Source organism: Micropterus salmoides, unplaced genomic scaffold (genome assembly GCF_014851395.1).
Source record: "Micropterus salmoides isolate LMB-PRFRI ecotype aquatic unplaced genomic scaffold, ASM1485139v1 Ms_hic_scaffold_19, whole genome shotgun sequence".
In the NCBI taxonomy this organism is placed as follows: Eukaryota; Metazoa; Chordata; class Actinopteri; order Centrarchiformes; family Centrarchidae; genus Micropterus; species Micropterus salmoides.
Window position 1 is genome coordinate 8,580,211 of NW_024041039.1, and position 13,439 is coordinate 8,593,649.

Here is a 13,439-nt window from a genome sequence, read left to right on the forward strand (position 1 = left end):
ATATCTCTGTCAGTGAACTAAAATTTACATTTGTGCATGTGCTTTATCTATTTATCACTGAAGTTTGACTAAAGAAAATCATGGGCCAGCAACGCATGTGAGGACATTGTACAGTTAGCTGAGAGCGGAACTACATATTGACAGTGAGTGTACCAGTTACGACAAGAATCTTTGGTGCACCGGAGCTGCATTCAAGGTCCCGGATAATTCAGCATTTCAACTGTTGTAAATCTGTTGTTCTATGTTACAGCTCGATCTGAATGTGTGCTGAACGCAGCCCGAGTTCTTCTGTTGGGTCTCCCGTGTGAATCCAGACAACCTTGTATGTGTAAATTAGTGCAGTCACACGACCAGTTTCTAAATTGTTTCTAACCGTGACCGTGTTTTAAAGAGGTACTTGATGGTCGAGTCAAACTAAAACAAGCGCCGAAGTCCATCCGTCTACCTTTGGCACAACATGGTCGGGGTAAGGAGAAACCGGTTATGCTAACACTGTATTCACTGTTACATTAACGTTAGGTCTTCAGAATAACGTAACTTGTTACGTTAACGTTAGCTATGTTTTTAATATTTTGAAAATGTCACTAAATATCTAAAACATGGCTGTAACTAACGACTGTTTTCATTATAGTTATCCCACAAACTGCATACTTATCAATATCATGAATTGAGGTGTCAAAATTATGATAAATCCCATTCAAAATCTAGCTTTAGCTGATATAAACCGCTATATTCCTCTTAATTACTCACTGTAGTGAAACATATCTTGTCATGTCATGTGTGAAGCTCAGGCCTGTAAATGGTTTGTACTTCTTTATATGGTAATTTAACAGGTGATTAAATTATACAACTGGAAAAAAGATTCATAGTGTCATCAGTTTTTCAGCAAAAAAACACAGATATTGTTATTTATCACAAGTGGGGGAAACGTTTGCACAATTAAAAGCAAAGAGACACAAGTCAGACACACATATGAAGTCGTACTAATACTAACACACATTTCAAGAGGGAATTAGTGTAGCTAAAGAGTCTGCCATAATGACACCACTTTCTATGTGATGTATCCCAACAGTGAATAGTCCACATCACCACTGAAATGTCTCTGCCAAAGATTGCACGTCTCCCATCATCAGGGCTGCTGCGTTCCATCCACCAGCAGCAGCAGCTGCTCCTCCCCTCCATCACTCCTCTCACTGTGCCCAGAAGGGCTGTGATTCAGGGTGAATACAGACGACCTGGCCAGCCCAAAGAAAACAAGTTTCCATGGGAGAAGATTAACTTTGACCTCAAAAAGGGTTTGGAGGGGATAAAGAAGAATTTCACCCTGCTGAAAAAGGAGTTTTCTGACCGCTGGGTTGGTCCAGAAGGAAAACCGATCCTTGAGCACATGCTGGAGCAGAACCAAGTGATATGGGAGTTCAGAGGTCCAGAGAGCCTGGATCAGTGGACGTTGTCCTCAGATCGCGAGATAGGCGGCCAAAGTGAAGTTTACTTGAAGCTTGGCAAAAACAATACCACTTGTTTTCTGTACGGGACTCTGAGCTCTACTCCTCCAAGGGACGGAGAAACACGCTACAGTGGCTACTGCACCATGCGCTCAAAGCAGCTACTGGTAAGTCTCCTGCTGCAGTTTGTGGAATCATACATTCACGTCTCTCTCACTGTTTTAAACCCTGATCATAATATGAGTGGTATTGAATTCATGGTTAAAAACTATGAAGCAGCTATTAATTAAACTCATAGAATGATTTCTGAATCACACAAGACAATTTAAAAGGTCATTTTCTAAAACTATACAGATTTACATATGTATGGCTAATTGTGAAACTTTTCTGTTGCGTGTTGTCTAGCCCTACCAGCAGCCGCTTTAGCTGCTAACCAAAGATCAGGAGCATTTGTGTACCTGCTATTGGTACTCAATCCAAATACACCAGTTGAATTTACACACTATTTCCTCTCTCTTATCTGTAGTTTATTGGTATAAGTGTATAGGAAAGAAAACCAGACCACATCTGAGGTCTAGAAATTGTCAACAGTTAGTTAACCCCGTAACTTTTTGTCTCTCCTAGGCTTCATTTGATAGAAAAAAGCACTTTGATTGGTCCAGTTTCAACACCCTGCATTTGCGTGTGCGTGGAGATGGCCGTCCGTGGATGATCAACATTGCAACAGAGACATACTTCTCTCACCAGAAAGATGACATATACAATTATTTTCTGTATACCAGGGGAGGGCCATACTGGCAAGATGTCAAGGTGAGCAAAATAATAATTAAAACCCTTAAAAAGTGAATAGGTCTCTTCCACTGATTAGTGCTACGTTTATAAACCAGAAGAAAAATTACATAATTTCACACATCAGAACATTTACTGCACTTGAACTTTTAGTAATTTTTTGCATTCTAATACTCAAGTGTTACTAATTTACAGATCCCGTTCTCCAAGTTCTTCCTAACACATCGTGGGAGGATACAAGATGATCAGCACCCTATCTGGCTGGACAAGGTAGAGCAAAGGGAAATTCATTCTTACATGGCTTCAAATAAATAAACAAGGCCGTAACAAAGTTACTGTTCAGAATATTTCTATCATTGTCTCAAGATATATTTGTACCTCTAGCATTTGAGTACATTTTCAAGGTAGTTTTTTTATTATGATACAAGTTTGTAATCTTTTCATGCTACAAACTTAGAAATTAACAGATAATTAAATGTGTATTACAATATAATAACATACAATGTAGTTGTTTGTATACATGTATTTTTTGCCGTTTACTTTATATTTCTACATCTTTTTGTATTTACAGGTGAACACCATTGGATTTACCTTGGGGGATAAAGCAGATGGTCCATTCCAGCTGGAGATCGACTACATTGGTGTCTGCAAAGATTACGCGCACACTGAGGAGTTTGCCTATGAGGCGTACAAGAAGAATCCTGAAGTTTGAGAGCAACTATTACAATACTGCAGATGAGCTCTTAATGAATAATAGCCGTTATACTGAACTACCTCTGTGTGGTGGACAATTCCAGCCTGTCACTTATTTTAAGACACTGTATCTGCATTCTAGTACATGTACTATGATACTTCACCGACAGACATTTCTTACCTGCAGAAATTGGCAAAACAAACTCTAAAGTACGTTTCTAGTCATAAAAAATAAGCAGATGTGAGGGAGATAAAACAATTTTAGATGACATCATCTATTACAGGATATGAACTCACCAAACTCACAGACAATGCCAACCAACCACATCTTAATAAAAATATTGTTCATGCAAATTTAAATCTTTTGTTGGATTTCATTGTGATTGCTTACAAATGTTAAAAACACTATACTTTGGAAAACAGACTATTTAAAAACAGAATTCAGACAAGGAAGTCTTTTGTACCAATGTATTTATCAGCACCCCCCCCCAGAGTAAAAACAGCAAACAGCAAATTTTTAAGAACAAAATTAACAGTTTCAAATGCAGCATAACAGGACATAGATTCTCTACACATCAAAATACTCAGTCATAATTCAAAGTTACGACATTAAATCTAATGCACAAATCTAATCTAAATGCAGACAGTAGCAGAAAATGTGAGCTTGTCTACTTTGATACGATGGGCTAAAAGAGACTTAATAAATGAATGTCAGCTGCAGACGACAAAATATTTACACTGGAACAAGAGGCTGTACAAATGTCTACAAACAAGCACAATATTTTTACATCATGACAAGGCCTCTTCTTGCACCAAGCATACTCTCTTTCTTCTGCTTCCGGTCTTCCACATGTTTTGCTCTCCGGTCCCCCCTAAAATGAGATGCAGAAACATCCATGAAAGACTATTGCCGGGAGAGTAAATTGTTATGGGAGACTAATATCAGCCAGTGCTGGTCTTTGATTTTAGACATACCTTGTCTGGACTTGGTGCTGTTTGTAATTTTTCTGATGAGAGTTTGAGATCAGTGACTTGTTTCCCGATGCCATGTTTCCAGCTGTGTTTTCTTTGGTCTCTCCAAACGGCTTCAGTTTACCTATAAAGAGAATGAACCATCACGAATTCGGGTGTCTACTGATACCATATTTCAGCAAAGGAGATAAATTAAATAGTGGTTTTATACCTGTATGAGGCTTGTAGGTGAGGGGACGAGAGAGACTCGCCTTCAGATCAAAGTTGGACTTCTTGTGTGTTCCAGGGGTTGTTGAAGTACTTGTGTTGCCGGTGAAAACAAATGGTCCTTTGGAATTCAGGGGGGGAAATAATCACTCACTCTACACAAAGCTACAGGAAAATTCAGATATCATTCCAAGGATTAAACGGTAAAGGTACCTGAAGTTTTGGTGGCAGAGAAAACTGAAGTCTTGACATTGTTGGGCTTTCCGTCATCAGCAGTCGCCTTTAGTGGGGTGCTTGAGGTTACACAGAGAGACCTGCGTGCCGGTGTCTTCAGTAAGGACCTCTTATGCTCATTGTCATGAGTGGCCTCTGAGAACCTGCATACAAACACATTTGGTTGTAAGTATTGCATTGAATACTACATACACAGCACCTGTGCAAGTATTTACAGCAATGGTTGGTTACTTGCTGAAGTTCAACACTAGTGGCTAATTAAATTAATTGCAGTCCCAGCAAATACCTGAGGAAGAAGGGTGACTCACCGAACATTGATCCTGCGAGCGGAAAGGACTGACGGTCTGAACGGAGCATCTTCCTTCACAGCAGGTTTATTAAGAGGAACTTTACGGGCCGAGAGCAAAGTGTGTCTGCGTTTGTCCTCAGCTGCTGTCTTATTCAGCGGCACAGGGCTGAACATGGACGCACGACTTGTATTTGCCCTCTGTAGAATATATACATACATACATACATGTAATCAACTTCTCTGTACTCTGGTTACGATACTGCAACTTCACTGTCTGTAAAATTATGGCGGTGATACTTACCACTTGAGTTTTGCCATCAACTTGCTGTAGTTTAGGTTTGTCTGAAGGTTTCTAAAAATAAAAATGGAATATCAATTTAGACACCAAAACATCAAATTCACTGATAAATATAACATTTAAAATGTTCTGAATAATAAGCCAGGAAGCTATTGAGTACCTTTGGTTCTTTAACTGAACTCCTGTAAGTGTCCATTTGCTTAGTCTTTCGCTGGACATAGGAATCAATCGACTCCATCTTTTCAAAATGTGCCTCATGGAGTTTTTTGAAGTCTACAAAAGACACAATTATTTTAAGAGGCTGTGGTGGGAAAACAACTCCCTTACTATTATGCGGTCTCTAGGTGGGAGAATCACAAAATAAAACAACAAACAAAAAGAAAAAAAAACACTTACTAGGAGTGACAGGCTTCAACACTGGCTTGTTCTTCTGCTGAAGCCTTTGATAACGAGGGATTTTACCAGCTTTGGCCACTGTTGGTGCTTTTTCTGGACACAAAAATGTATGTAAAATAAAGGGTTAGTATGTGATCATAACAGCATGTTAAAAGTCAAGAATCTCTGAAGACAGTGGCAACATTTAAGGCTCTCAGAGGAACAGGCTATTCAAAAGCAGAATAAATCAAGGTTGTTATCCTCTTTCATCAAACCATTCTACTGACCTGCATCATCATGCATGGGTGCTTCATCCTTAATGTCAGGGACCTGGGGCTCCTCAAGAGGCTCAGTTTTGTCAGAATCCTTGGCACAGGACACTTTTCTCTTCTTTGAACCCCTTGCACCACAGCGTTCAACAGATGCAGCCACTTCCGTGTCACCCTTATAGGAACAACACTTGTTAATGTTTTTAATTCTCCAGAATACAATGAATTTACACTACAATAAGGTAACTGTACCAACTTTGCATATGTGTACCAATGAGGAGTGGGGGATCCACATACACAAAAACATGTGCCAGGATACAAACATGTATATTTTATTGGTTATTTAGTTGGACTTTTGCAACAGTTAAGTATTTATATTTTCAGTGTGTTATGATGTGTAATACCTCTACAGTACTTGGAGATAACTTGGCATTACACTCGGTCACGGGTGCAGTATCAGAGAGCTTTCTCTTGGTACAGTTTCCTTTGCCTCGACGTGTGTTCACAAACACAGTGGGGCTGGAAACTTCTTCCTTGCAAGATGAGTCTTCATTTTCCTGAGCACCGTCTTCTGTCGCATTGTCGTCTTCTTGAACAGTAACGTTAGTGTTATCTTTCTCTTGTCCCTGGGAATACACATCAGATATAACGTTACCCAAAAAGGCAAGTCCAACTATTTCTGCAATGAAACCGCATGTTGACCAAGATTTCATTACCTGCCTTTCCTCCTCCTTGTTCTTTTCTTGTTGATAATGCTGCTTGATCGCTTTCAAGAGTTTATCTGCCTGTTTTCGAACAAAAAAAGTTAGCTAACGTTAGTAGAGTATATAGCCCGGTTGCATAAAATGTTAATGCTAGCTTAACGTTACCCGTTAACCGTTAGCGTAACGTTAACGTTGACAAAGCTGGAAAAGCCTCATCAACCTAACGTTAACATTAGTTCAGAATAACTTAAAAATACTGCTGTTATTTAAAAGAAAAAAGTTCGATTCCGTTACCTTCATGTTCGCCTTAAGCCCGAGCTCCTTAGCAAGGCTTCGCAGCTCCGCATATTTCATGGAGTCCAAGTCCATGTTTGTGTGATAGTTTATTCCGTTTTGTGAGAAGAAATCAGCATACACACGTTTGGATTCTAATGTGGAGGCGCCTGACGGTTAAACGTACTCCGATTCAAAACACAGCAGCGCGGGACATTTGATTGGCTCTTGTGCATGAGCGGATGTGCTTCGCAACCAATCAGAGCGAAGAGTCTTTTTTTTCCGCATTCTGTTAGTGTAAAATATGAGCCGTTAATTAACTGTCGGTTAATTTTTTCACTTAAATTTCGACGCTTAAGATGAGTAAAAAAAAATCGTATTATTTATTTGGATTTTAATTTTATTTACAACGCTTACTCTTTGGCAGCATTTCTGTCATGGAGCCAGATGGTGGCGGTGTTAAGGTAACGAGCACACTAACGTCTCAGCGCGCCAAGGTTAAACAGAAAGAAGGGACATCCTGTTTTATGATTCCTCCGAACTTAAATACAAAGTCGAAAGTGGGACAGCTAACATTAGCTAGGCTCCGTAAAACTTAATTAACATGGAATTTGACGAAAGCCTCTTAATCCAACGTACTGGTGATGGAATCCTGGCCACAGAGGCAGAACACAACCAGCGGATGACTCTCCACTGTCAGCAATGCAACACAGTTTTGGGCGACTCTCTCGGCGTCTGTGGGGAGATCACATGTATGGACTCTATCATGTGCCTAAGTAAGTTCAGGTCATCTCTCGCCGAGTACTGTTCTCGGGAAATAATATAAGAGTTGTTTGAAATCAGCTCATGTTGGTAAATGGACCTGTTGTGTGTCTGTAGGGTATCTTTAGTGTAACTATTACTGCACTTGGACTAGTGATGGGCAGATGGGTTTATGGTGGCCCTGAGGAGCCAATCACATGGTTTTATTAATTTATATATAGAAAAATGACCTATTAATGAGAAATTTTGTAACATTATTTTGACTAAAAATGAACTTAAGGTCTACTTACTAGATTTTTTTTCGTAGCTTGAAACCTGACCTTGTCTTCTTCTGTGGATGGAGTTTGTTCAGTTGACATCACATGACTTAGTTGTGTACAATTAGTTTTCACTACTATAGTTGAGGATAACTATAGGATGTGGTATCCAAAGAAGATTGAAGTCAAGGGCAGCTGGACTTGGTTGAAGATACTAGAAGACGTTTCGTCCCTCATCCAAGGGACCTCTTCAGTTCTGACTGACTGGTAGGGAAACTCAGCAGTTTAACCTCAGTGGGGTCGTTTGCCAGGATCGTCTACACCGCTGGTTCGTTAGTGTTCCTGGCTGTTGTAACGACAGTCGTTACGGTCATTTGGATAACCCGAGGCCAAGACTGAACGACCGTCTTTGATATCTTCACCTGAGGCCAATAGGTTACGTTTGTTGAGTTTCCTGGGAAGTGATGAAAGGGCCGCATTGTAAGTGGAGGATAGGTGGTGGCGTAGAGTGTGGATATGCACAGTAGTTTACATAATTAACAGAAGTGGCATGATAAATAGTAATAGTGAATTAAATACTAATAGTAATAATAATCAATACCTTGCTTCTTGTCTGCCTTCAGAAGTAACTGATGATGTTGTCATCGGTGATGCAATGGAATCAGGACATAAAGGAGAAATGGCTAATTGGTGAGTGAAAAAAACCCAATGGTATTTTGGCTTTTGGAAAGCTGCAAACATGCCTTAGTATTGGATATTGGTGTTGCAACTGGATACAATTTTATGTTCATGTAGAGGCAATGTGTTATGTAATTTCAATTCTTTTAATTTATGTAAATTAACATGTACATCTTTGGAGCTTTGTTATAGTCCCACCTTCGGGTGACACGTACATACAGGCTTAACATAGATACAATAAAGTAATGCATAGATTGTAGAATGTAAATGTCCTTATACACCATAATTAAAGGTTTCTGTCAGTGTCCTAGTTGTTTCTACTGCTGTTGTTTCCTCTCAGCATCTACAGTTGTCTAAAATGCAGCGGCTGCTTCTGTGCTGTGGGGAAAGTTATTCACTCAGCCCCGTCGCATTTAGCTATGGCTCGCTCCATCTTCCTCCTCTACAAAGCAAACATCAGTTGGTAAGCTCTGCGAGTACACAAGCTTATTGACTTCTTGTGTGCAGGTTTACTGCTGTGTGGAGAGGCTAAAATAAACAAGTGCGTTATGAGCTTTGTCCATTGTATGAATTGCTTTTGCTCAGGTTAGAGACCAATTACACGTTTTTTTTAGACATTCATAAGTGACCATTCTTTTCTTTTTCATTCTATTGATACTTCAAAACTCCCTTTTACTATTTTTGTCTGCAGTTACATCCTCAACAGCAGCTCAATGGTGAAAGCATCCACAATTACATTTGATCTGAAGCCCTTCGGAGAAAGCATGAATAAGGTGAGAATGAAATCTAATATTGTTTTTTCGGACGACCATGATTTATATCTGTATGTACATCATCAGTGCTTCATTTCATTCTTTTACTCACATAATAACAGTAATCTTAAAATGTGAGTACTATCTAGGTAGTTTATTTATCATTATGAAACACATGGTTGCAGAATGAAATGAAGGTACTGTAGTGACATATGAGCACTTGTTCTGTGAGAGATTAATTGACTTGCTATGATCTAGCCATTTTATACAACTAATTAATCATTTTTAAAGATTAATTGTGTCCCCCCGAGGAGTACAAGTTGTTTAAACTAATTAAAATTCGGCCTGAGTGTGACACCCGAGTAACACCGTAGGCTATAACCCATGTTCAAATATAAGTGTGACAAAGGACTACTGTGGAAAGAAAATCAGGCAGGCAGGAATGATTGATGCCTTGGACAAAAAAACAAAACAAAACAATGCCCTTTTACTGAAACTCTTTGTCTCTTTCCAATCCAGGTGAGACAGCAGTTTGAAGCACAGTTGGATCACATGGCAAATATTAAGAGCAGACTGGCCGACAGGAGAGTTAACAGTGAATTGGACAAGTAGTGTACAGAAGCGATGTAGACTGTAGCTAGTCCTAGGTTTAGGGACCATGTGTTCTCCATTCTGCTTTTCAGTCATTCTTGTAGTGTGTGTTGTAAATTTTGTTGTTTTTTCTCTCTGTGATTTTTGTTCTCATTAAATGATTTTTGGTGATGCAGGCATTTGGGTCTAAGTCTCATTCATTAGATCAATCTCTGCAGATGCATTGTGGATATTGTAGTGTGGGCATATATTTAAACAGAAGTACTAATTATTGTCTACATTTGTCAAACTTATCTAGACTTCTTAAATCCATTTTTAACTTTGCCACACCTGTGAAAGAATGCTGATAATGTTTTTAGCCAAGCAAGCAGTGTGGCTCATTCAGTTGATCTAGAGTGAAATATCTCTTCAACTTTCAGATGGATTGACATAACATCTCATACAGACATTTATGGTCTCCAGACTCGATCCCTCGACTTAATCTAGCACCAACAAAAGGTCAAAATTCACATTTGTCCAACACTTCAGTCCATACATACCTCTAAAACTGAGTTTGTGCCAGCCTTTGCTGAACTTTGAGCTTAACTCGCTTAACATGGTACCATTTTCACAACTTTTTAAATTGTCAAACACTTTGTAAACACACTTATGTTATAGCTACTCTTCAAAGAACACACACAAGAACTTAAGCATCACTTGTATTTTACTCTTTTTAATACATACTTGTTTGGTGTAGGTGTTAGATATATAAACTGTTTGAAAATAGTAGCTTCCTATAAAGCCATATTGTTGATTTCCTATTTCTTTTTGTGACAAGATTAAACAAACTACATGCAGTGTGTTAATTGCTGAGCTTTAGAGGTGCTGGTAGACAAGTTTAGCTTTACGATAGCCAGGCAAGCTGTTTGTTCCTACTTCCAGTCTACAGGTGCATCTCAGAAAATTAGAATATTGTGGAAAAGTTCATTTTTCCCCGTAATTTAATTCAAAAAGCGAAACTTTCATATATCCTAAATTCATCACACAAAGTTAAATGTCAGGCCTTTTTTTGTTAAAATCTTGGTGATTACGGCTTACAGCTTATGAAAATCAAAAGTCCATCTCTCAAAATAATAATAAATTACATTTATATAGCACTTTTCTAAATGCCCAAAAGCTTGTCAGCATGAAGGGCTCTAAAATCTCCTAGTAGACGCTGCTTTGACTCTGGTCTTGAAAAAACCCAGTGGATCAACACCAGCAGATGACATGGCACCCCCAACCATCACAGACTGTGGAAACTCCACTGAATGTCAAACAACTTTTATTCTGAGCCTCTCCAGACTCTGGGATCTTGATTTCCAAATGAAATAGAGAATTTACTTTCATCTGAAAAGAAGATTAGACCACTGAGCAACAGTCCAGTTTTTGTCCTTAGCTGCTAAGACGCTTCTGACGCTGTCTCTGGTTCAAGAGTGGCTTGATATGAGCACCAGGACACTTGTAGCTCATTTCCTGGGCACGTCTGTGCCTGGTGGCTCTTGATGCTCTGACTCCGGCCTCAGTCCACTCCTTGGGAAGCTCCACCAAATTCTTGAATCGGCTTTTCTTGACAATCCTCTCAAGGCTGCGGCCATCCCTGTTGCTTGTGTACCTTTTCCTACGACTTTAACCTTCCGGTCAACTTTCCATGAATATGCTTTGATACAGCACTCTGTGAACAGCCAGCCCTTTCAGCAATGACCTTCTGTGGCATATCCTCCTTGTGGTGGGGGTCATTGAGTGTCTTCCCCATGATTGTGGCTGTGTGTACTGAACCGGACAGCAATTAAAGGCTCTTCTCAGGTCAACATTTTTGTAATATACATTCTATATTGTTATATTCTGAGACATGGATTTTTGATTTCCATGAGCTGTAAGCTATAATAATCAAGATTAAGACAAAAAGGCCTGAAATATGTCACTTTATCTGTAATAAATCTAGAATATGACAGTTTCACTTTATTACGGAAGAGAATGAACTTTTTCATGATATTCTAATTTTTTGAGATGCACCTCTATATGCTAAGCTCGGCTTATTGCCTCCTGGCTCCAGGACTACACCTATAGCACAGACATCAGACGATCTTCTCATCTTAGCAAAACTCTTGAATAGTGAATATAGAAAGTGAATATGCGTATTTTCCATAATTTTGAATTATTCCTATAAGCTTAAAATACAGCAGAACAAATTCAGTTCAGTTCCTCTAGAACCACTCTTGGAGCAAACTTTATACAGGTGCTGGTCATATAATTAGAAAAACATCAAAAAGTTGATTTATTTCAGTAATTCCATTCAAAAAGTGAAACTTGGATATTATATTCATTCATTACACACAGACTGATATATTTCAAGTGTTCATTCCTTTTAATTTTGATGATTATAACTGACAACTAATGAAAACCCCAAAATCAGTATCTCAGAAAATTCGAATATTGTGAAAAGGTTCAACATTGAAGACACCTGGTGCCACAATCTAATCAGCTACTTAACTCAAAACACCTGCAAAGGCCATTAAATGGTCTCTCAGTCTAGTTCTGTAGTCTACACAATCATGGGGAAGACTGCTGACTTGACAGCTGTCCAAAAGACGACCATTGACACCTTGCACAAGGAGGGCAAGACACAACAGGTCATTGCTTAAGAGGCTGGCTGTTCACAGAGCTCTGTGTCCAAGCACATTAATAGAGAGGCGAAGGGAAGGAAAAGATGTGGTAGAAAAAAGTGTACAAACAATAGGAATAACCGCACCCTGGAGAGGATTGTGAAACAAAACCCATTCAAAAATGTTGGGGAGATTCACAAAGAGTGGACTGCCGCTGGAGTCAGTGCTTCAGGAACCACCACGCACAGACGTATGCAAGACATGGGTTTCAGCTGTCACATTCCTTGTGTCAAGCCACTCTTGAACAAGACCCAGCGTCAGAAGCGTCTCGCCTGGGCTAAAGACAAAAAGGACTGGACTGCTGCTGAGTGGTCCAAAGTTATGTTCTCTGATGAAAGTAAATTTTGCATTTCCTTTGGAAATCAAGGTCCCAGAGTCTGGAGGAAGAGAGGAGAGGCACAGAATCCACATTGCTTGAAGTCCAGTGTAAAGTTTCCACAGTCAGTGATGGTTTGGGGTGCCATGTCATCTGCTGGTGTTGGTCCACTGTGTTTTCTGAGATCCAAGGTCAATGCAGCCGTCTAACCAGGAAGTTTTAGAGCGCTTCATGCTTCCTGCTGCTGACCAACTTTATGAGGATGCAGATTTCATTTTCCAACAGTACTTGGCACCTGCACACAGTGCCAAAGCTACCAGTACCTGGTTTAAGGACCATGGTATCCCTTGTCCTTAATTGGCCAGCAAACTCGCCTGACCTTAACCCTACAGAAAATCTATGGGGTATTGTGAAGAGGAAGATGCAATACGCCAGACCCAACAATGCAGAAGAGCTGAAGGCCACTATCAGAGCAACCTGGGCTCTCATAACACCTGAGCAGTGCCACAGACTGATCGACTCCATGCCACGCTGCATTGCTGCAGTAATTCAGGCAAAAGGAGCCCCACCTAAGTATTGAGTGCTGGACATGTTCATACTTTTCAGTTGGCCAACATTTCTAAAAATCCTTTTTTTGTATTGGTCTAATTTTTGGAGATACTGAATTTGGGATTTTCATTAGTTGTCAGTTTTAATCATCACATTTAAATGAAATAAACATTTGAAATATATCAGTGTGTGCAACTTTTTGATGATATTCTAATTATTTTTAATTACTGCAAAGATAATGTACATTATGCCATTCATTTGTAACATCAATGAAACTGGAAGTAAATATCAACACGCAGCCA

At 39.5% G+C, this 13,439-nt stretch overlaps 3 protein-coding genes across 4 annotated transcripts; 2 read left to right on the forward strand and 1 right to left on the reverse strand.

Annotated features, from left to right (window-relative positions):
- Nucleotides 1-50: 50 nt before the first annotated feature.
- Nucleotides 51-3,287, forward strand: ndufaf1 (NADH:ubiquinone oxidoreductase complex assembly factor 1). Of its 2 annotated transcripts, XM_038728736.1 has the most exons (6): nucleotides 51-143; nucleotides 251-466; nucleotides 1,073-1,612; nucleotides 2,070-2,255; nucleotides 2,430-2,504; nucleotides 2,806-3,287. In XM_038728736.1, the coding sequence occupies exons 3-6, from the start codon at nucleotides 1,097-1,099 to the stop codon at nucleotides 2,944-2,946; spliced, it is 918 nt and encodes a 305-aa protein (XP_038584664.1). In that variant the 5' UTR covers nucleotides 51-143; nucleotides 251-466; nucleotides 1,073-1,096; the 3' UTR covers nucleotides 2,947-3,287. The 2 variants fall into 2 exon arrangements, with proteins under 2 accessions (XP_038584664.1, XP_038584665.1); XM_038728737.1 differs by lacking the exon at nucleotides 51-143 and having other exon boundaries at nucleotides 222-466.
- Nucleotides 3,288-3,381: 94 nt separating this feature from the next.
- On the reverse strand, nucleotides 3,382-6,732 carry nusap1 (nucleolar and spindle associated protein 1). Its single transcript, XM_038728726.1, has 12 exons — nucleotides 6,570-6,732; nucleotides 6,288-6,356; nucleotides 5,976-6,197; nucleotides 5,590-5,746; nucleotides 5,324-5,416; nucleotides 5,088-5,200; nucleotides 4,931-4,981; nucleotides 4,649-4,827; nucleotides 4,320-4,483; nucleotides 4,111-4,227; nucleotides 3,903-4,023; nucleotides 3,382-3,799 (listed from the first exon to the last, which is right to left on the reverse strand). The coding sequence occupies exons 1-12, from the start codon at nucleotides 6,642-6,644 to the stop codon at nucleotides 3,712-3,714; spliced, it is 1,449 nt and encodes a 482-aa protein (XP_038584654.1). The 5' UTR covers nucleotides 6,645-6,732; the 3' UTR covers nucleotides 3,382-3,711.
- Nucleotides 6,733-6,855: 123 nt separating this feature from the next.
- On the forward strand, nucleotides 6,856-9,767 carry oip5 (opa interacting protein 5). Its single transcript, XM_038728747.1, has 5 exons — nucleotides 6,856-7,324; nucleotides 8,191-8,257; nucleotides 8,586-8,708; nucleotides 8,937-9,018; nucleotides 9,517-9,767. The coding sequence occupies exons 1-5, from the start codon at nucleotides 7,153-7,155 to the stop codon at nucleotides 9,607-9,609; spliced, it is 537 nt and encodes a 178-aa protein (XP_038584675.1). The 5' UTR covers nucleotides 6,856-7,152; the 3' UTR covers nucleotides 9,610-9,767.
- The last annotated feature ends 3,672 nt before the right edge of the window (nucleotides 9,768-13,439 follow it).